Source organism: Myodes glareolus, chromosome 1, assembly GCF_982192425.1.
Source record: "Myodes glareolus chromosome 1, mMyoGla1.1, whole genome shotgun sequence".
NCBI lineage: Eukaryota > Metazoa > Chordata > Mammalia > Rodentia > Cricetidae > Myodes > Myodes glareolus.
Genome location: NC_142026.1, coordinates 54647686 through 54670625, shown reverse-complemented (window position 1 = coordinate 54670625; position 22940 = coordinate 54647686). Strand labels below are relative to the sequence as shown.

General features: G+C 46.3%; 2 protein-coding genes across 2 annotated transcripts; one reads left to right on the top strand and one right to left on the bottom strand.

The window, feature by feature from the left end:
* Positions 1-1557: 1557 nt before the first annotated feature.
* Positions 1558-3349, bottom strand: LOC125409638 (androgen-binding protein homolog). Its single transcript, XM_048448745.2, has 3 exons — positions 3289-3349; positions 2642-2823; positions 1558-1650 (listed from the first exon to the last, which is right to left on the bottom strand). Exons 1-3 carry the CDS (start codon positions 3347-3349, stop codon positions 1558-1560), a joined length of 336 nt encoding a protein of 111 aa, XP_048304702.2.
* Positions 3350-11035: 7686 nt separating this feature from the next.
* LOC146896056 (major allergen I polypeptide chain 1-like) lies at positions 11036-12271 on the top strand. The gene is made up of 3 exons (XM_087905990.1): positions 11036-11096; positions 11258-11445; positions 12242-12271. The coding sequence occupies exons 1-3, from the start codon at positions 11036-11038 to the stop codon at positions 12269-12271; spliced, it is 279 nt and encodes a 92-aa protein (XP_087762116.1).
* Positions 12272-22940: the final 10669 nt, after the last annotated feature.

The following is a 22940-nucleotide window of genomic DNA, read 5'->3' as shown; positions in this document are numbered from 1 at the left end:
TTCACAGGCAGAGTAAACAGTTCTAGGATTTCCTGCTCTGAATAATCCCAACAGGTTTCAGATTATAGCCATGCCTGGTCCTGAGGTGTTGGTTTGGAGAAACACTGGCTTGGGTGCTAAAAGGAGAAGTCATCCTGTGCACGCAGGAGTCGCTGGTTTGCACATGAGCGCTGTGTTCCTAGAGAGGCCCTGTGGTCTTTCTAAGACAGACCAGCCATCCGTAGGAAGCATTCAAGCTGTCACGTATGGAAATCGATGCACACAGTCCTCTGGTCAAAGGCTACGTGCATGTTTATCTTACACACAGGCAAACTGTGTCCTGTCCATATGACTCGTCCCTCACATGCTCACCAACATTTGCTCTGCTAAATTGCTCTTCTCAATATTTTCCACTCTCATTAGTTGTGCTATTATTTTGTATCTCCCTAATCACTAATGATGTTCATGATTTTTGTTTGTAGCTCTTGCCATTTCTGTCCATTTTAGTTGTCTGGATGTTTTGTGTGTGAGTGTATGAGAAAGAGCATACATGCACGTGCCACAGTGTGCATGCGGGGGTCAAAGGACAATCTTGGGTGTCACTCCTCATCTACCTTTTCTAAGACAGGTAACTGTGGTTGTCTAGACTCCAAACAGATTTCTGGGTATTCTCCTATCTCTTCTCATCTCTCAAAAAGAACACTGGAATTATGAATGTGTGCTGCCAAGTCTGGATTTATTTCAGTTTTGAGATTTGAACTCATGTCAAGAGTGATGCACAGAAGTGCGTTATCTATTGACCCTTCTCCCCAGACTTTCTTTCTTCTCTTTAGTTGAGCTCCTACTCTAAATGTTTGCCCCATTTGAGTGTTTGGTTCATTATTAACTTTTGCTTTTGTTTTTGAGGCAGTATCTCTCTAAGTAGCTATTGATGTCCTGGAGCTTGCTATATAGACTAGGCTACAACATATGTTGATCTTTCTTGCAGACCAAGAATATAGGATAAGCACATACAAGTCATCTTCTGAGTCACAGCACTGTTGTGGAATGACCTATATGGAGCTAGCAGCCTGTGGTAAAGCCAAGAGGCAACATATGAGGTGATTGCTTTGCATCTTCTTTTTATCCTGGCAGCTAGAGAGAAGCCTGTGGCTGCTTCCATGTTCCTTGGCCTCAGACAGTTTGTCTTACAGTCTCACAAAGCTGCAGTGAGCCTTGCATGGTGGAGGCCAATGCTTTTAATCCCAGCACTTGGGAAGCAGAGATGGGTGGATCTCTGTGAGTTTGAGGCCAGCCTAGTCTACATAGCAACAAAAAAAAGGCTGCAATGGCTTTCCCATGATACCTAGCCAGTCAGTGGCAGTCACCCTGCCCTAAGTGTCTGCCCAAGTCTTTTCTCTGTCTCCTAGATTTGAAGACATCCAAGATGCCTGTACAACACAGACATGGAACCCAGAGCAGAGCTGCAGGTGTTTATTGAATCAGATTAAAAGATTGGAAAAGGAGGGGACAGGTGTCTGGATTCCAACTTCAGGAAGGAAAGTGGACAGGGTAGCAAGGTGGCTCTCAGATCAGTCATCATTTCCCAAATTTGGAAATTAATGCCTTGAATTTGTCTATGGTGTCTTGTGTATAATACGTTCTACATTTTTTGCTGATGACGATGGCTTCCTGATAAACAAAGAGACAGAAAGGGGCAGAAGTGGTTACAGTCAAGGAGCAGAAGAACCCCAGCAGGTCTCCCATAGTCACCCATGTTGATGCTGCTCAGTCTGCACAGGGAAGAAAATTTTCTGCAGTGATTCAGGGCTCCAGCAACAGACTCTACCCAGGGAGCTGCATCTCACCTACAGCTGTCAGGAGGAGTCTGAAAAGCCACCCTAGCCAGGCAGGGATGAAGGGAGAAGTTCCCTTAAGCATGATGGGGGCTGGGTCTGGAGAGGGGACAAGATGGCTGAGTTCTAGCTTTGACGATGGCTCATACCTGAGGACATCTGTCAGCACATTGGCTGTATGACCATGTTAGAAATATGTCCTTTTGTGGAAGTACTGGAAGAAATTCCTTCTTGGAGAGTGCAGTGGTTTTGCAGGACCTGACACCCAAACTAAAACTACTTGGGGAAACCGAGAGTGAGAGACGCAAAATTCAAAATATGTGTCCCTGTAATCCAGCTATGCTTAAATAAGAGACTGAGGGAGACCAGGATCGGCTGGGGTGAGTAGCCACAGGCACTCTCTGGTGGTGGTCTTGGCATCTAGGCCATGGAGAGAGGTTCTGGCTGTGGCTCTGAGGAAGCCAGTGGAAGGAGGGCTCCATCTGAGACAGGAGACTAGAGTTAAGGGAGGCTCCAGAGAAGGTGATCCTGGCCAGTAGACAGAAGCTTCCGGCATCTTAGAGTAGAGTAGAGTTGAGGGTGTCTCCCTATACAGAAGCCAACCAAGAACTCTCCTGTGTCCCTGCCTGCCCTGCTGTGGGTGAGAACCAGGCACTCTACATGAACTTGCATAGACAGACTGGATGAGGACAAGCATGCTGCATGGACATGTGCTGGGGTGGACAAGGGTTCACTGCCATCGTGTGGGTTCCCTGACACACATGACTGATTGCCTGCATCATTTTACCATATGGTGCATGGGGGCATCAGGGTAGGGAGGAAGTTACCAGAACTTTGGTATTCAGGAATTTTCCTTCAAATCCTGACTCATTGTAGCATTCCAGTAGTTTTTCCGCTGCTGCCCTTTCCCCGTCAGTAGGGTCAAACTTGTTAAGGAGGACATTCAATATTCTCTTGTTTCCAATGAGGATTGTAGTATAGACTTCAACGAAAGGAATGCATGCTTCCGCTGCAAACACAGACAGAAGAACATCATTAACAGAGCCCCAGGCTGTCAAAGGGAAGGCTCAGGGTTTCTTGCCACTTCTACAAATATCTTAACTGATCTTATGCAGTCCTACTCTTCTGAAGGCTGTTGTCTCCTAGATACAGCACGCAGTTTCCATAGACACACACTGCCAGCAGAAGGCAGATCCGTGAGTGTACCAACGTGCACATCTGACCTTCACATAAATCCCACACATAGCTCAGTTTCTGCTGTGCATGCAGCTAACAATCCGTCATCACCTCCACACCTCTGTCTCTCCGTTCCACCCATCCCAACTGTTGTAATCCTGAACAGAAAGCTTCCAGTGTCTCCTGCAGCTCTTCTGGCTAGGGACATCCCAGATATCCCCTAGATCTCCAAGCATGGAGATATGGAAGGGAGATAGGGTGACCAACAGTCAGAAAGCCTGTCTGTTCCCGTTCTCACATGTCTTGAAGCCCAGCTCTCCAGTCACCAGCAAGACCAGTAGAAGCAGCGTCCCCTTCATGGTGTAGAGTGCTACGTGCTCTTCTCAGAGCAGATCCTGCTACCTTATAAACTGCTGTCTCCCTGAGTCCCGTCCTACCCACCCCATCCTACCCGACTCCCAACACTGCCTTCCAAGAGTTCCAAATGCCTTTGGGCAAGAACCTGGCACCTATGGATCCCCTTCCCCCTTGCATGGGTGAGTGAGCTTAGGAACCCTCCCACTCTGAAGGACAAATGGCTGGAGAGACATCCTGCTTCATCAGTTTCTGGACAGAAGTGGCTGTACCTTTGCCAGAAGACAATTAGAGATGACCCTTTGTAAGTAGCCACCTGCTGAGCCAAATGCCCTGTTTTTCTGTCCCCAACCTCTGCTTCCTGCTAACACTTGTTATCTCTCCTGGCTTCAAGCATGTCCTTCTCAAGCTTGGAGGTGGAAACCACAGGGGTCAAGGGTGGTTTCTGTCACTGTAGTCAGCCAACTGCCCAGAGCACTGCATCTGCCTGAGTTCAAGATCTGAGCAGAAGTGTGTGTATCTGAGGGGACATACTTGGCACACTTGAACATCTTAGCTGCTGCAAACTTTGAACTAGACCACTGAGGACGTGGCGGCAACATCTGGGAGGATATTCCCTGTGCGTTTGGTCATGTGTTGAATTCTCAGGGGCCAGTGATGATTTTGTTCTACAACTGCATCATGCTGCAAATTCCCCCTTCCTGCCATGGGAGTTCATCCCTGTCTTCCTGTTCTTGTCTGTCTCAGTCCACCAGGAAGCAGGCCTTAAAGAGGTCTAAACAGTAGAGTCAATGCGGTTACAGCAGCCCTCAGTAGAAGGATGGATTTATCTCTGTACCAGGCCACTGTGGTCTGGCCGTGGATAAACTACAGCTCTCCACTGTCCCCAGGCAGTGCTGTGTGTGTGGACTCTCTCAAGTTCAATTCAACCTACTACCCTCAGAATGACGTTTGTGACACAAATGGCGTTGTCGGCTGGGCATTGTGTTAACCATTGCTGGATACAGGAGGCTTATTGTGTGTGATGGCTAATCCTGATGGTCATCCTGACTGGGTTTAGAATCCCCATGGAATCATAGCTGTCTGTGGAGATGTGTAGGCTAGGATAATTATGTCTGACTTTATGTGGACAGTGTGGACTGGTTTCATGGACAGAGCGGGAAAGAAGAAAGCAAGCTGAGCATTCATGTCTAGCTACTTCCTGACTGTAGATGTGATCAACCACGTAGAGTTCCTGCACCATGCCTGCCCTACCGTACCTGTCATGCCATCATGCACTGTATCCCTGAAAACTATAAGCAGCAAGCTGCTTCTTATCTGGACTATCTTCACTAGTTCACTGACACAGTACTAGAGCATTTCTTAGCACATGCAAATCCACTAACTCACACACAAAAATTGGGTGGCTAAGGAGATGACTCAGTAGATAAAGTCCTCATTATGCAAGCCTAAAAACCTAAGTTCAAATCCCCAGAACTCTGTAAAGAGGTGAGTGTGGTGAATGCACCACAAATCGCATGGGAGCTCCAGGTTCAAACACAGACTTCACCTCAAAAGCAGTTGAGATAGTGCAGTGATTAACAGTGCTCATTGCTAAACCTGATGACCTGGATTCAAATCCAGAACCCACATGGTTGGAGAAGAGAACTATCTTCTGCAAATTGTCTGCTGACATTCTTACATACCATAGGACCTGTTCTCTCTCTCTCTCTCTCTCTCTCTCTCTCTCTCTCACACACACACACACACACACACACACACACACACAAACACGTGAATAATGTCTGCGGAAACTGCCAAAAAGAAGGTTAAACATGATTCTAATGAGCAAACTTCAAACATTTCAACAAAAAGACTAACTAACATCTGCTGTGGTCCACAGGAACTGTGAAGTAAGATTTCAGCTGACAGAACAGAAGGCTGACCCCCCAGAACAAATGTGTTCTGATTGAGGGAGTCCCCGTTCACAAGGTGCTGGGTCCACCAGCTTTCATATATCGTCTGATTCTTTCAGTAGATGTCTTGTGAAGCCGTAAGCTCTCTCCCTTGGTGAAGATTTGGCAGAATATGGACTGTTGGGCACAATTCTTTCCCAAGTGCTGGTATAGCGGGCCATCACCCAATCACTCAGTGGGAAATTTAGTCACACAGTCCATAACCTTGGTTCCCGCAATCTAATCTCTGCTTCATTCCTTGAGATACATTAGATATCACCTTCTTGCCAGCATCTTCCATTTGTCAGGACATACAGTCAGGAAAGGAGTCTTTCATACTGATCTCATTGGGGACCTTCAAAAAAATAAGGACGTTCAAGCTCAGAGAATTGTCTTTGTTTTGTGTGTACCATAAACTGAAAACTTTACAGACTAAGAAGAGAACAGCAGGAGAAGAATAAAGAAACTGACACAAAAAAGTAGGCAGTGGAGAGTTTATTTCTCCCTCAGCTCTAAACCCATGCTTGCTGTGAGTCTTCGTCCGGACACTGAGGATACCCTGAGGTTGGCACTCAGAGGTCCCTCATAACATCATATTGTAATATAGTTGTGAAATAAGAAATGACTCCATGCTGGCATGAATGGTTGGATGAGCAGACACATAAATAGGATTAAGTGAGGGTGTTCTTCCAGAAGAAATCATGAGTATTTCTAGATGCTCCTCTGGGGAGGGGAGTTTGCTTCCTTGAGAGCTTCAGTGTGAGCACAGGTTTCCAAAGACAACAACAAGGTGGGCTCAAGGCCCAGCCTCAAACGTGCTTGATGTGAAATTGAATACTTAAGTTTCAATCTCCAGAACCCAAGAAGAAGGTCAGGCACGATGGCACACCTGTAATCACAGTCCTAGAGAGTCTGTCCCTGGAGATCTCTGACCTGCCAATCTAACCAAATTAGCAAATTCCAGGTTCAGTAAGAGACCCTGTCCCAAAATCTACAAGGTGGTCAGTTGTTAAAAAGGACAAAGTACCCATATGGCAACTAACAACCACCTGTCACTCCAGTTCCAGAGGATCGAACACTTTCCTCTGGCCACACACACATATTGATTTGTTGAAGGGGGACTGAAGGCACCTGATCGTCTATCTCTGGTTACCACGTGCATACACATATGTATGCCATGTGTCCAGTTAAGACTACTATTGTTCATCCAGGCATGGTTGTGCTCATCTTTAATCGTAGCACTCAGGACAGGAACTACAGCAAGTAAGGAGTATGGAGGCAGGAGCTGATGCAGAGGCCATGGAGGAGAGCTGCTTACTGATTTGTTTCCCAAGGCTTGCTCAGTTTGGTTTTGTATAGAACCCATGACATCCTGCCCAGGGATTACACCACTCACAATTGGCTGACCATCTCCCACTGATCACTAATTAAGAAAATGCCTGCCCAGGGGGTAGTGGTACATGCCTTTGATTCCAGCACATGGAAGGCAGAGACTGATGGATCTATAATTTCGAGGCCAAGCCTTTCTACAAAGTGAGTTCCAAGACAGCAAGGGCTGCACAGAGAAACCCTGTCTTGGGGTCGGGTTGAGGAATGACAATGGATGCCTTTCCTGTGTTCCTGTAGTCCAAAAACAGTGAGCATTTGTTTTCCTTTTTGTTTTTTGTTTTTGGTTCATTTGTTTGTTGTGGATGGTTGAGACATGTTTTCACTACGTGGGCCTGGGAGTCCTGGAACTCTCTGTAGACTAGGCTGGCCTTGAACTCAAAGAGATCTGCCTACCTCTGCTTCCCAAACACTGGGATTAAAGGAGTGCGCCACTACTGCCAGTCAGATGCATGTTCTAGAATTAAGAATAACTTCTCGCTGATGACTTTAGCTTCTATCAAGTTGACATAAGACTAGCCAGCATACCATGTAACCACACACATAAATGAACATACATGTGCCTCTGCACACATACACAAAAAGGAAAATAAGAAAAGATGAGAAAACATTAGAGATATTTAGTAACAGAATATTAACAGTAACAGAATATTAATAGTAACAGAATAATCACTGGGGAAATGTGTACATGTCTGCTGTCCTCTGACATGTGGGGTCAAGGGTCTTAACCTCTGTGAGATCTACAAAAAGCCTGATACCAGCTCTGACAGGTAGCAGAGGGCTACAGGTATCACCCAGCAGAAGACACATCTTAGCCACAGAACGCCCTCGTCTCCATTCCTAATTCTTCCCAGAAAGAGAAGGCCTAAGCTGGGCAGGCATATTGTGCAGGCCTCAGCAGCCCTGGGGAACTGCAAGGTCATCCAAACAAGGAATAGAGGACATAGTGGATAATCCACAAGCACATAGTGTTTGGCGCCTTTTTGCCAAAACGGTTACCGGATTCAAATCCTGTTTGGATGGACAAACCAGTAAGTCAGAATGCTCAGTGCTCTCTAAGTCTTTGGCAAAGTCATCTGTCACTGCCTATGGAGAGAAAATGACAGCCAAGTGCCTTTGACAATGAACTACTTGGTTCTGAATTATCAAAACACTTATAATCTTTACTTTTAAAAGTTAATACCAGCCAAATGGTATAAGCACTTATATAATGTGAACAGGGAGGTGGGGGCAGAAGGTTTACACTTCGAGGTCTTCCTGGGCTATCTGGGAAGATAGTTTCTTTCATGGCTTGAGAAAGGTCTTGCTACAGACTAGAGAGACATGAGCTAGTCCTTCAGCCCATCTACCCAACATCTGTGGAGACCTCCTACGTGGTGTCCCTATGTCCCTGGGACAGAGTAGCACATGCCTTGCTCTCCTGGCCCTTAGACTAAGAACACAAAAATCAGCTAATGCAAGAGGAGCTAGGGAAATAGGGACAGGGTTTAGAGCCCGGTGCTATGACGAAACACAGATTTATTCTTGTATACAAGGGATCCACTATGCTAAGGTGTTGTAATCTGTGTTCCATGGCTATGAGAAAACTCCCACTATTAGATAATTTATATGAGAGAGAAGTTAACTTGGTTCATGGTCTGGAGTCTGGAAAGTCCAAGACAGAGCAGCCACATCCACCCAGTGCCTTGCCCTGTCTGACCTCCTGGTGCAGAGCAGAAGGGCAGAGTGAAGGGTGGGGGAGGTGGGGCTGGCGGAAGACAGTAGGAGAGCAGAGGCTGCACATGCTTTACAGCCACGCACCATGCACTGCCCCTCACCTGCCACACTGGGACCAGGGCACAAGGTGGGGTTTTGTGTGGTCTAGACATGTGGATGCCATAGCAGGCTGTCCCTCTGATTTGGTGGTTTTGCCTGCAGTCTGGGGTATTACGCATCAAATCTCCAAGCCAGCTGAAAAACAAGCACATGAGACATGAGGGCAGAGCATTTGGAGGCCCGGATTCTCCCTGGGGTCAGGCTTATGGGGAAGTGGTGCTGTACCTGGTACAGAGGTACAATGAATGAGAAACAGACCAGGGTAAGGATGAGTTCCACTTTTAGGGCACACAGAGTGGTCATGTAACTGGCCGAGTCCAGAGAAATGAGGGGAAGACATGGTGCTTCCCACTTGTAATCCCTGCTTGTGGGAGGCTAAGGGAGCTGTGTCCCCAGTTAGCTGTCTGGGATCCCTCTGTTCACAAAGACAGAAATGGTTGGGGGCGGGAGGGGAGGGGACACTTTCCAGGTACTGGCTTTGGCTACTTCCATTGCCCTCCCTGTGTCCCAGCAGGGAGCAGAAGCAACTGGCAGGTGGGAGCAGCAGCAGGAGGAACCCTCTAGGGAACAGATCTCACACCAGCATGGGACCCAGAGCCTCATGGGTAAAAAGTCAGACCTCCTTGACACTCAGCAGTTCTGTGGCTCTAGGCCCTGGTGAGCCTCTTGTGTCTAAAGAAGCCACAGCTCCCTGTCCTCTTTGTCAAACAGGTCCTGAAGTTTCCATCCTCTGCATCTGTACCCGTTGATCCTTCCTCAGACTCTGCTCTCTGCCCCCTCTTGCTGTGCCCCTTCCTTTTCCTGCCCTGTCCCTGTCCAGTGCATCAGCTCACACACATCTAGCACACATTGAGCTGCTTACCTGCTGACAACTCAACTGTCATTCCCCTGCCTCAGCCTTTGCTCCACTGCTGGCTGCCTCCTTTTCCATCATTGTTCATCCAGCCCACAGTCCTGAAAGTAGGGCAGGCAAAAGAAAGAATCCTCTCATGAGGCCCACAGTGTCAGTCCCAGGGGAGAGAGTGTGAGCATGTCTCCCAGTGCAGAGAATGGGTCTGAGCTTCCGCCTCCATAGGCCAGAGGGATCTGGAGCCTACCACAGCCTGCCTCTTAGCAGCCCCCTCTGCTGGGCCACTGGGTGTCAGGAGGTGCTTCCTGTCTGACTGAAATGTAAATGGTTGAAGGGTCATCTAGAATTCTGATAGCATAACTCTGCTAGACACTCTGAACCTGCAGGACCAAGGCTGAGTCTTCAGAATCTGCGGTAACCACCTGAGATTGCCCTCTAGTTTTCCAGAGAACCTATGGAGTATTCAAAATGACTGGTGCTGGCATCAATCCTGTCATGCTGGGTTCTTGGTGGAAAGTCAAAGCAATTGGAGCAGCAAGACAGTCAGGCAGTGACCAATTAGGGGGTCAAATTGCTCCAAATGAAGAATCTTTGCTTAGTTTTGAGAAAACGAACATGAGGCACTTGTGGTATGAACTTGTATATCTGGCTGGCCTGGAACTCCCTCCTGTATGGACCAGCTGACGTCAAACTCACCTTGGTCCACCTGCCTCTGTCTCATAAGTGCTAAAATTAAAAGTGTTTGACACCATACCAGGCAGTTATTAATGGATTTTAACAGTGTTTATCACCAACCACAGGAAAAGTTGCATTTGTCACACACACACACACATACCACACACATGTTACACACATAGAGCACACACATACTAGAAACATACTACATACCAAACACACATACACACACCAAATACACATACCACACACAGAGAGACACGCCACAAATAAGCACAATACACACACCACACAAATACATGACATACAATACCACACACCACAAAAACATACATATTATACAGACAGTCGTGGCACACGCCTTTAAACCCAGCACTCAGAAGACAGAGGCAGGCAGATGTCTGTGAGTTCAAGTCCAGCCTGGTCTACAGAGTGAGTTTCAGGACAGCAAGGCCTGTGTCTAGAGACCCAATATCAAAACGACAAAAAACCAAATAGAATAACAACAAGAACAACAGAAACATGGAGTTGAAGTATGACTCCGACAGCAGGAGGACTTCAGGATTAGAGTCGGTTTCAATGGAGCCATGAAGCAAGTGAAAGATGCGGGCAGGGACAGAAACAGTCAGAGCAGGGGTCCCCAAATGGTCTAACCTAGACATTGACTATTAGGAAAGATTTTAATAAACGGTGAGTTCCCTGGTGTGACAGGGTGACAAAGGCCCACTCTGGATGCCTGATGGAGGGACCCTTCCCTTCTCTCCACTCATCACTTCCTTCGACTTCACATGACATGTGACCTTAAGCAGAGCATTAAGAAGAACACCAGGCTGAGCCAAGGCCCATTGTTGACCAGGATCTTATCCTCTTGCCAAAACACACATCTCCCCCTGACACAGCCCCAGGGAGGTCCAAACAGGGTACTGGGAGGGGCCTGGAGGGCTCAGACCCATTTATTTCCTGCACACTGAACAGCCCAGGGCAGTTATAAAAGGGGCCCAAGCTGTGTAGGAGCACCTGCCACCATTACCATGAAGCTCACTGGTGCTCTTGTGTTGCTTGGGGCTGCCCTGCTCCTGACTTCAGGAGGAAGTGGGTACTAGAATGTGGGTGACCTCAGGGGGAAGTGGGTACTATGGTGTGGGTGTCAGGGATGCTGGGTCTTCAGGGATTTACCACCTCACTCCCCAGAAAGCATATCTGTGTTCTGATGCAAAGCTTTTGAGGGTGGATCACCTTTGTCTGTGTTCTAGATTGTGGCATTTGCCCCGTTATAAATGAGAAGATTGATCTTTTCCTTGGCCCGTCTGTGACTGACTATGTGGATTTCGTGAGCCAGTACAAGAATAACTCTGCCACATTGGAAAATGCTAAAAATCTGAAGATATGTGCTGATAACAAGTTCACAGAGGAAGACAAGGCGAATATAAAAAGTTTGGTGGTGAGTTCTCTGTGTGGCTGGCCCAAAAGCCTGCGAGCCCACCTGCTTACACCAACTTAGGGATGGAGTGTGCATGTGTGCCCTCCCAGCACTGCAACTTCTCTGAGAATCTAGAAAAATGTCGGGAGGAAGGGACAGGAAGGACACTGGCTGATCAGCTCATTCAAGCCAGACCATAGGATCCTTGCCCGCATGATACGGCTTGCCTCCATCAGACTTTCTGGCGCAGCCTCCTGAGTCCAGCTACATCAGAACCTGGCAACCCTTCTCCAGCCCAGAGCTGTTCTCCTAACTTTTCTAGTCTACAACAACAATCCTAAACACATCTTTTTTCTTGTCCCCTGGATCTCCAAGGTCACTGTGTAATCCAGGCCAAGGTTGCTCAGCTACAGAATTTAATTGAATCTAATCTTGTCCCTAGAATTGGTGGGATTGTAACCGCCCCATTCATGCCTCTGAGGTCATCATGTGACAGGAATCAGTTCATTGTGGGGCCACATTTGCCCTGGAGGCTCAGCTGGACCCTGCCAGGATCTCCCCAGCTGCTTCTCCATTCTGCCCCACATGTGCCCATGTTGTCCCAAGGCAAGGTGGCTCTTCCCATCAGGCTGGATTTGGGGCTGTTTACAAGGTTGGCCCTGATGTGGTTTGTTGGAGACAGAATGGAGAGGAGACTCCCAGGTCCAAGTCAGACCCAGGAGCTGTTGCAGAGTGCAGATGTCTCCCAAGTGGGGTCCCGTGTATGATTTTTGAGGTCACCTTCACCTCTGAGGCTTTGCCGCCTTTCTCTTTGCAGAAAAAAATAAACGCTAACGCTTTCTGTTGATGATGCGATCTTCGCCAGAAGACTCAAGGAAGCCACTTGCCTGCTCACCTGCATAGATGCGGCTATCCCTACCCCTACCCTCCAGGTGTCAACAAACACGGTTCCAACAATAAAAGCCTTGCAATTCACAGGGGAGTCTGGACTGTTTGGGTTTGAGTTTGGGCATTGAATGTTTTGGGACATGGCCGAGACAACCAGTGGGAATTTGAACTGTCACTACTAATTGAACCGCTGCCAAAATTCCTTGCAGAATGTATCAGGGGATGCTAGGAGACTACAGTCACCACAACCAGAGTGTCTGTCACTTTCATAGGCCATGGTCCATAGGTCACATATATGACAGCCCCGAATGAACTCCCCAGGAACATGAACCAGGGAAGGGCCAGAGAGTCTGAATGTCTGCTGAGGATCACACAGTTTCCATACAACAAAATCTGTCTTTTCTGTCCTCTGCTGGGGACATGGACCAACAGTGTAGTACACGCGTGTTAGAGTGCTCCTCTGGGCCTCTGTGTCCCATTTATAAAACCCAACCACAAATGGGATGTGGGCACCTGCATCAGGCTTCTGGGACCATGACTTCCTCTGTTGCTACTTTTCTCTGTGTGTGTTTCTGTGTATGAAAGTGTGTGTGTGTGTGTGTGTGTGTGTGTGTGTGTGTGTGTTTATGTATGTATCGATGTATGTAGAGACATCAAAGGTACTCTCCTACAAAGCAGCTCCTGGGGTTTGAACTCAGGTTTCCAGGGTAGAGAGCAAGTGCCTTTACCTTTTGAGCCATCTCATCAGCCCCACAATTGACTTTATAAGGGACGAGTTCACAAACATCTGAATAGAAATAAGGAAATACTATTAACTCCAAGGTCATCTGTAGGAACCTGCTCCCACAAAGCCAGTTAGGGTTCTTGGATTAGGATTTTGATAAGGGTAAAGAAATACCAGATTAAAAAAAACTGAGACAAAAAACACAGGATAGAATCAGATCTGTAGGGTCATGCTGAAACAACCAAACAGCCCAGAGTTTATTTTTGAATTTCTTATATTCAAATGCAGAACAAAGAACAACATAGTCAATCAGTACCTAACCACGAGACCATTTCTGTCCTTGAGTGAACAGACTCCTACCTAACATGCACTTGCTGCTCTGAAGTGGCCTCACTTTGGATCTTGATGTTCCTAAGGTTTGATATCAGCAGTACTGACCTCCCCACAGCCTGGCTGGAGGCTGGGAATGTCTCTATTTCTGTCAAGCAAGCAGACAGTGCAAGCAAGTTCCAAGAAGTCTTCTCTGTAGTGAGACCCATGTGATGAGATGATTGGAGATGCACATTGGGAGTGATGGGAAATGGAGCAGATGAACCGAGGGACTTTGATTCGAGACTGCTGGTGACACGGTAAACTGAAAAGACTATATTGTATATAATAGTGGGTGTTTAGCTTGCATGTATGTCTCTGCATATGACATTCAGTGCTCCCGGACATTGAAGTTATAGATGATTGTGAGCAGCCATGTGGGTTTGAGAATCAAACTGGAGCCCCAGAAAGAGGAGCCAATCTCTTAACCTCTGAGACATCTCCAGTCTTTTATACCTACAAACCAAAGGAGAGTCATGAGTCAATGGAAGGGAGGAAATGCTATCAGCTGACATTGCAAGGTCACTTGGACAGGTTTTTTAAAAAGAATGCTAAGAAGTAGTTTTGGGCCAGACAATGGTGGTGCACACCTTTTAATCCCAGCACTCAGAAGGCCAAGACAGGTGGATCTCTGAGTTTGAGACTAGCTTGTTCTACAGCGCAAGTTCCAGAACAGCCATGATTTTGCACTGAAACCATGCCTCAAAAAAACCAAGCAAATAAACAGCAGCAACAAAAAGAAAAAGACTTAAGTTTGAGGCCTTGTTGAATCTGAGCTGTTCTAGAAAACTCTAAGAAGGCACTGAGTGTATTGCTGGAGTTCAGAACAGAGGATTCCAATTGAGGCACTCTATTTTAGTGACCCAATGTGAATAGAATTAGAACTTTGTCCCATTTAGGAAAGGAAATAATTCAAGGGTTCGTGTTAGCATTGCTGGAAGCAAAGAAGTAGGTGGGGAATCAGATTAGGAACAGTGGCCTCGTAGGGAACCAAGGCTGCCCAGAGATCCTAACCCTTGGGATGGTTAGGAAGCATAACAAACAGTGATGTGACAGTGAGACAGGGACCAATAACTGTGACCATTCTACATACATTGGTAATCCGCGGTGGGGTAGTTTGGGCTGGTGGATAAGGTTATAGGTAAATGGGAGGGTTAGTGACAGTTGCAGGACCTGCAAAGCTGGATTTTGATGGCTGGGATAGTGGGGTACAGCCTGAGCAGTACATTTGGGAAAGACTCAGGTATCAATTGTGTGATAATTTGTTTGTTTTAGGCTTGTTTCAAGATCGAGGGTGGAGCTAGCCACTAGTTAACCATAGAGGTCTGGGGGTCTGTAAAGAGAGAAAATAAAAAGTGATAAGGCTGACAGGGTCAGGATCTCAGTGCGTTTGTCCAGGAACAGAAGAGGTAGGAAGTCACTGGTGGCAGCTCCCTTGCTACTCTGAACTGTCAGATTTTTACCCCATTATCTGACTACCGGTTTTTATTGATAAGATTAATGAGGTTTATGCTTCATCTTGTGTCCACGCTTTGGGTCACAAATTCATGAAAAATTTGTTTGTCAGTTACTTTTCAACCACCAACACACACTGGAGAAACGTGTGCAATCTGCATCCAATGTAGTCACCGAATCACCAGCTGCCTTTCCCTTTCTTCCCCAAGCCCTCTGGGCAAATCTGGGATTTTCTTGTTGCAGCCCTGTCAGGACCAGCCAACCTGTTCAAACATGCCTGAATAGAGGAGTGAGGATTGAGGACGAAAGAGACAAAAGACAGAAGATAGAATCTGGAGGGAATCCAGTGAATACTATAACAGCCTCAAGTTTATTTCTTATAGCTTTTATATACCCAAAGCCAAAGGGGAGGGCAAAAGACTTCCTTACCAATAACACAAGGAAAAAGCAAACATAATTACCTCCTTAATACTCAAAACATCTAGTAACCACAGCTGACTAATTTTGTTATTTGGCCTTGAGGAGCAAACCATCTAGTGACCATGCCTTTGGTCAGACATCTTGTCATTTGGCCTTGACAAACTTGAACTCTCTGGCCTTCAGTCAAGATGGAAATAGAGTCACTGTGGGCTCCCACAGATTTCCCCCTTTTCTGTTATTTTTATACCCTGCACTTCTGCCACAGGACAGGCGTCTGTGCCTGTCTTAGGTTGTCCTGATAACCTTGCAGACTTATCTGTCATCAGTACACACATTCCACCATACGTACCCAGTCTTAGAGTGACTGAAAGCAAAAAGATCTTGTCCATCGTTGACTACCAGCATCTGTTTATAAAGGGTTAAGGCAGAGTGTGTGGCTTGATGCCATGCACCTCTGAGCCAACTTTCCACTGAGAGTTCCCAAGTAACTTGATAATCATAGGCAAGCAAATGATGTCTGGCAATACACAGGTTCCTATGTCTACAATACTTCCAATAAAGGAGTAAAGGATGACTATGATGGAATGGCCTTTTTAAATTGGTCCTGGGTATCTTTGGCCATTTTAATGCATCAAAATTCAAATTTGCCTTATTAATCTCATCAAATAAAGGACTCATTAGCATCATGCCAAATTCCTCTCAGACAAGCTCAAACCTTTTTCCATCTAGTAACACTTTCACAGTTTATAGAAGAGATTACAAACATTAACTTGTCAGTGTAGATGGAGACTGCTTGTTTGTTTCCTGGCTGGCTAGACCTGAACTAAGCACACAGAAACTGTATTAATTAAAACACTGCTTGTCCTATTTCCTTTCATCCTATGTATATTTATATCTTCTTTTTTTGGTTTTTCAAGACAGGTTTTCTCTGTATCTTTGGAGCCTGTCCTGGAACAAACTCTTATGGATGAGGCTGACTTCAAACTGACAGATATCTGGTGTAGGAGGTCCTTCTTTTTATGTGTTGCTTGTACTGGTTAATGAAACTTCCTTGGCCTGATGGGGCAGAACTTAGGTAAGCAGAGAAGACAGAACTGAATTCTGGGAGGAAGAAAGCAGAGTCAGAGAGAGCCACCATGGAGCCATCAGAGTCAGACACACTGAATCTTTCCCATTAAGCCACTGAAACGTGGTGATATACAGATTAATAGAAAGGGCAAAATCAAGATGTGAGAGTTAGCAAATAAGAGGCTAGAGCTAATGGGCCAAGCAGTGTTTTAATTAGTACAAATTCTGTGTGGTTATTTTGAGGCTAAGCAAGTCGGACAGCTGGGATGAACAGGCAGCCTCTCCCTACAACAGAGATCCACCTACTTCTGCCTCTCAAGTGCTGGGATTAAAGGCACATGCCACCACCACAATCAGGTCTCTTATATCTTAAATTTATCCATTTCAGTTAATCTGTGTGTCACTATGTGGTTGTGGCCTACTGGCAAGATTCAGTCCAGTGTCCAGTATCTGTCTCCTGATGTGGCTCCATGACATCTCATTGACTCTGCCTAGTTTCCCCTCCTCTATCTGCATGGAACTCCTACTTTGCCCTACTCTGGCCTGCTATAGGTCCAAAGCAGCTTCTTTATTAACCAATGGTATTCACAGAATGAAGAGGGGAAATATCACATCAGGTCAATACCATAATTTTAGGGTGAATTTTAACAATAAAGATACAATTGGTTAAATTACAATTCTCATAACTTTAATCCAGTTAGGAGACAAAAAAAATGATTCTGTGGTAGGTGAGGTATGAGTAACTTCATAATTCTGAACATTTTTTCTTTACCTCTCCTAAAGTCCAATGCATTGCTGCTCCCAATTTCCAAATTCCTGTTCCTGTCCTTGAGTTTCAAATGCCAGCAGCAAAACCTTTATCCCACTTCTCCTCATTTATCAAAGAAGGATTTTAGCAGCACAGCACCTCCAAAATAGTGTTTGATCAGTCCAACAAATCTCTTTCCCACAGAGGGTAACATTCCAAGGTACCTGTTCTCCAGGCCTTCTATTTCAACAGCAGATGAACACTATATTGGCAAAGATGACTTCTGTATCCCAAGATATACTGTGGATAAATGAGTAAACACTCAGTAGGCATTCCTCATACAAATCCAAACTAATTAAAACTCACAGAAGTTTGGGAAATTGATGCTTCAGGTCTAGCAAGGAAGCCAGGAATCATTAACTGTCACTATAATCTCCTCCCCTTCCCCAACTGCAGGATGCAATATCAGTGGATGAGGAACATAGGCTCAGCAAATCTTACTCCAACTATGCTAGGGGCATCAGCAGCCACAATATCATCAGGACCAGCACTCCTATGTTCCACAAACCACAGCAAATGCTTAGGCAGCCATCGAGTTCATTTTTATTCACAGTTACTTTTTTTCCTATTTTTCCTTTCTTTTTCTCTTTTCTTTTTTCGTTTTTTCCCTATTGTTCCTTTCTTTTTTCTTTTCTTTTTTTTAAATTTTTCTCTATTTTTCCTTTCTTTTTTCTTTTCTTTTTCTTTTTTTTTTCATTTTTTTCTCAAAACAGGATTTCTCTGTAGTTTTTAAGAGCCTGGAACTTGCTCTGTAGGCTGGCCTCGAACTCACAGAGATCCACCTGTCTCTAGCTCTCAAGTGCTGAAATTAAAGGTATGCACCACCACTGCCCGGCTCCCTGTCTCATTTTTGACAGGTCCTCTGTCTGCCTTCCAGAAGAAGCTTATTACAGACCTTCTTGGCAGCTGCACTAACCTGGGTATAAACTGTCAATCAAAATTTAACTGCTGATCTTTCCCCTGATAAATGCCTTCTCTGGCAAGCATATCCATAGCAATGCTAATTTGTTGAGTCCGATTTATTTCAGCTGTGCCTTGACCCTGTTCTGCAAATTCAGTTTTCCATAACAGGTAATCCCCTCCTGACAGGGAAGCTTTGGCCATCTGTATCTGCTTCCCAGGAGGCAAGGTATCTAGAGTCATATTTTTTAACAAAGTTTGTGAAAAGGAGCAGTTGGCTCATATTGAAAGTGTTAGGAATATTCCTAAAAGAAGCCTCTTTGCCAATGCAAATAATCCCAATCAGACCAAATCAGAACAAATTAAAAGATATCTAGGTTTAATTGGATGTCTGCCCTCTTGGGTGGCCCCGAGGGGGGAAGTGGAAAGCCTACAAGATCACCTAAAAGAAGAGAAACCATGTGTTTATACTCTGTGAGACAGTTTAAAGAGCCTGTGGGAGTGGCCTTGACCTTTCTTGGGGAGGGTTCTAGGTTTGGACTGAGGCAGCTCTCAGGACATGGAGCTTCAAAAGATGGATTCTGGGGGCTGGAATGAGGCCCCTGACTTAATATTACATACCAGACTATTTGTATAAGGAATGACAGGGAGCTGAGATGATGCTTATGACCAACGTTTTAGGCTCTCTTTGGATAAAGAGGTGTCAGCTCCAGTCTGGGTACTTCCTGTGGGCATGGGGCAATGTGAGAGAGGGGAGAGCTGGGAGTTGGTGGGCTCATGCTCAGTGAGAGGTGTGACTGGAGAGTCATCCTGTTCACTGTCATTTGGAGATGCCAGGCATCTGTTCCTTGAGGGAGATGAGAAGACAGGTGACTAGGAGAAAAATATTGTTATTTCCCATCTTGTTCGTATCAATAAAGAGGAGTGTGCCCGGATGAGGAGCAGATAAGCTCTTCATTGAGGCATCTTGGAAAACTGATGGGTAGAAGGTCCTGACTGCTGAACAGACCAAGTATCCTGAGTAGGTACCTGCTTGATCCTGGAGAGATGGTTCCAGCATGGGTGTCCCAGGAGCTTGGCAGCCAAGTGGGTGATGAGGATTACCGTGTGAGGTACTGTCCATCAAGGTTCGAGAGACCTAGGAATTAGCTGTTTGAGGAGTACTCTGTCCCCTGGAGAGAGTGGGACAGGTTCAGGGGCATTAGGGTCCACTGGTGTGGGGGCAGGGAGACAACTGTCAGCATGTGACTAGAGAAGGGACCTCAGAAAAGAGAGGTAGAGTAGATACCCCGACAGTGAAGGAGTTTGGGCTGGGAGGTGATGGTTAAGGAGGAAGCGCCTGCCATGAGAAGATCTGGAGTCCCTGTGGTTGGGGGTTTAAATCCAGGGCCTGGACCCTATCAGAGGTAAAGGTCTTAGACTCCGGGCTAAGTTGAACACACAAATAAACCACTGTAGGAGAGCACAGCTGAGCCTTAGTTGGTGAGACTCAATATCCCAGGGATCCAAGGAAGTTCAGAAGCATGGAGGTGGCCTGTTGGAACAGAGACAATGTAGGACTGCAGAGAAAGAGCTCATCAATGTACTTGAAAAGAGAGCTAAGACATGAATCAAAGTTTGAGAGATCTCAAGCCAGAGCTTGGCCAAAGAAATGGGGGCTGTGATGAAAACCCTGAGGGAGAAAACAATCCATGTAAGTTGTCAGATTCCTTCCAGTTGTAGGCAAAGAGGAAGTATGAGTCAGGGCGTAAAGGAACAGTAAAGAAGGCATCTTTTGGGTCCAGAACAGTAAAGTAGGAGGTGGTAGGAGAGACGTTAGACAGGAGATTACAAGGGTTTTTAACCTGTGGCTGAATTGGAATAACTGCCTCATTATGAGGCAGAGGTCTTGAACCAAGCAGTAAGCACCAGAGGGCATACACAAGGGAAGGATTAAAGTGCTGCAGGGTGAGTCAGGGTGAGATAGGAATCAAGTCCTTGAGATAGGAGATGGGTAATAATAGTCTTAGGCGGTGGGCTTCAAAAATCAAAAAATGGGGTCTGGAAGGGAAGGACGGAGGGTCTTTGAGGTGAACTAGGACTGGCTGGTGGTGAGTAGCAACCACTGGAGTGAAAGTGTCCCATACTTGGAGATCCACTGGATCAGGTAGAGTAGGGACAGAACAGACTGGGACAGGAACCTGTGAGGCTATTAAAGTGAGAACAAAGTGTGACTCAGGAGAGGGTATTGGGGCCAAAATGAGTGTGGCCCTGAAGCAGCTGAGAATCTCTCAACCAAGTAGAGGTGCAGGACAAGCAGGTATGACTAGGAAAGAGAGAATAATTGCCCTGCAAAAATGCAGGGCAGTGGCAGAGTTTTAAGTGGAAAGGAGTGGGTCCCATCTACCCCCATGACTGAAATTGGTGAGGGAAACTTAGTGCCCAAGTGAGATGTTAAAACAGAGTAGGTAGCTTCCATGTCCAAATGAAAAACTATGGACTTACCCCTTACCTGCAGTGTTACCCTAGACTTGGAAAGGGCTATGGGAGTCACCTACTCTGGATTGCATCAATCCTCTGCAAGGCCAAGAAGCTCGAAGGCTGGCACAGTCTCACTTGCCGATGTTGGTTAGGCTGGACATCCATGACTTGGCATAGATGATGAGCCTCCATGGGGACATGGTGATTTCCAGTGTCCAGACTGCTGTCAGATAGGGCACGGCCTGTTAGGTGGAGGCCCAGGGAAATATCGTGCCCAGTGGCCATTTAGACCACATTTTAACAGACTACTGGTGAGGTGACTTAGGCTGTGCTCCAGCTGGATGGAGCCTCGTGGTTGACTTCCGTTGACTCTTTTCTTGGTGTTTCAGTGGCCTAGGGCAGCTGCTAGGGCTTGGGCCTGGAGCGCTGCCACTGGTTGTAGCCTCCTCTGTCAGGAAGACTCAGCTGTTTCTTCTCGGGCAATAAGAATTTAAAGACCATTTTCACCAATTTCTGTATGGGGGTTTGGGGAACTTCCTCAGCCTTTTTTAACTTTTTTCCTAATATCTGATGCTGACTGAGAAATAAAATGGGTAGCCAGGACAGGGGCTCCCATTGGGGAGTGGCGCCCAGACGTGGATAACTGAATCCACAGAAAGTTTGGGAAAGAATAAAGCATGGTTTCTTGGTAGCAGCAATTTCTTGGGTCTGCTCTGCTTGCTAGAGACAAGCAAATGCTCTCATCTAAGAGAGGCTTCCTGACTCAGCTTTAGCTGCAAAACCTTGCAGCTCTTTAAGAGGTCTTGCCACAAAACACTTAAACAGTGTTGATGAAAAGCTGACTGCATGCTTTTCGGATTTTCAGCCGTAGCAGGAAAAAAGCTGCATTTTTTTTAAAATGCCGGCTTTCTGGACTGTCCTGCCAGGGCAAACTCTGACTCTTTCAGACAGGCAGTCTGACTGAGTGTGGTCTGTGAGCAGAATGCTGCAGCTTGCTTGCTGGCAAGGACCTTGAAACGCCATAGAGTTGTGGCAGTGAACACAGCTCTGGCTGGTACCTCTGCCTTGAGGCTGGAAAGCTAAGGAATGGGCTGGATCTAGCCATCAAAGCCATGACTTTCTTTTTTTTAAAAGTTTATTAAATTATAAAAGTTTCCATTTCAGCCCCTCCTCCCAACACCCTCCCACTTCCCCCCCTCCCTCTCCTCCTCCCTCTCCATCCCTAAGAGTAGTCAGGGTTTCCTGCCCTGTGGGAAGTTCAAGTTCCTCCCCCCTCCCTCCAGGTCCAGGAAGGTGAGTATCCAAACAGACTGGATCCCAAAAACCCAGTATATGCAGAGGAAACAAGTCCCAGTGTCATTGTCAATGGCTTTTCAGAAAGACTCCGGGCCCGCCACATCCAGGGAATCCGGCCACATTCAGAGAATCTGGTTAGATCACGTGCTCGTTCAGTTCCAGTCCAGCTGGCCTTGGTGAACTCTCATTAGATCAGTCTTCTTGTATCAGTGGGTGATGGTGCGGGTCGCAGTCCTGATTTCTTTTTTCATTTTCTTCATCCTTCTGCTCCTCATTTGGACCGTAGAGGGTTCCGTCCGGTGCTCCAATATGGGTCTCCGTCTGTATCGCCATCCAACGTCGGATGAAGGTTTCCTCTGCTCTTGCCCTCCTTGTTCACGTTCTCCTTCCTTCTGCCTCTCGTTTGGACCTAGGGAGCAAAATGTTCATCAGTATGGTTGTGGGCCAAGGCTGGTTCAGGCACCCTCTCCTCTGTCCAGAGAACAATCTGGGGATCTCTCCTTGGACCTGGGATCCCCTTTATACTCAAGTCTCTTGTAAACAATCAAAATTACTCCCTTAGTTGAGGTATATACTTCCCTGATCCCATATCTATCCATTCTCCCTCCCCCCATCCCAGTCCCCCAATGTTTCCCCATTCCTCCCCTACTCCCTTCTCTCTAACCCTCTCCCCTTCCAACAGCCCCCCACCCCCCCATGCACCCGAGGTTACCTGGCACTCTTGTCTATTTCCAATCTCCAGGAGGATAGCTACATGATTTTCGTCAGGTTCACCTTCTTATTTAGCTTCTCTAGGATCACGAATAATAGGCTCAAAGACCTTTAATTACGGTTAGAATCCACTTATGAGTGAATACATACCATATTCCTCTTTTTGGGTCTGGCTTACCTCACTCAGTAAAGCGTTTTCTATTTCCATCCATTTGCATGCAAAATTCAAGATGTCATTGTTTTTTACCGCTGAGTAAAACTCTAATGTATATATGCTCCACACCTTTTTTAACCAAAAGCCATGACTTTCATCCTCTCCTTAAAGACTCATGTAGTCAGAAAAAGAGAGATATACAGTAAAGAGAGATTCAAAGATGAAGAAAGCCTCTAAATGGTTTACTATGTGTTAAAAATATA

Coding starts and splice junctions, on each gene's coding strand:
- LOC125409638 (XM_048448745.2), bottom strand. CDS start 3,349: ATGAAGGGGACGCTGCTTCTACTGGTCTTGCTGGTGACTGGAGAGCTG. Junction 2,824..3,288: donor AGAGCTGGGCTTCAAGACAT/GTGAGAACGGGA, acceptor CTGTGTTTGCAG/CGGAAGCATGCATTCCTTTC. Junction 1,651..2,641: donor TCCTGAATACCAAAGTTCTG/GTAACTTCCTCC, acceptor TTTGTTTATCAG/GAAGCCATCGTCATCAGCAA.
- LOC146896056 (XM_087905990.1), top strand. CDS start 11,036: ATGAAGCTCACTGGTGCTCTTGTGTTGCTTGGGGCTGCCCTGCTCCTG. Junction 11,097..11,257: donor GCTCCTGACTTCAGGAGGAA/GTGGGTACTAGA, acceptor TCTGTGTTCTAG/ATTGTGGCATTTGCCCCGTT. Junction 11,446..12,241: donor CGAATATAAAAAGTTTGGTG/GTGAGTTCTCTG, acceptor TTCTCTTTGCAG/AAAAAAATAAACGCTAACGC.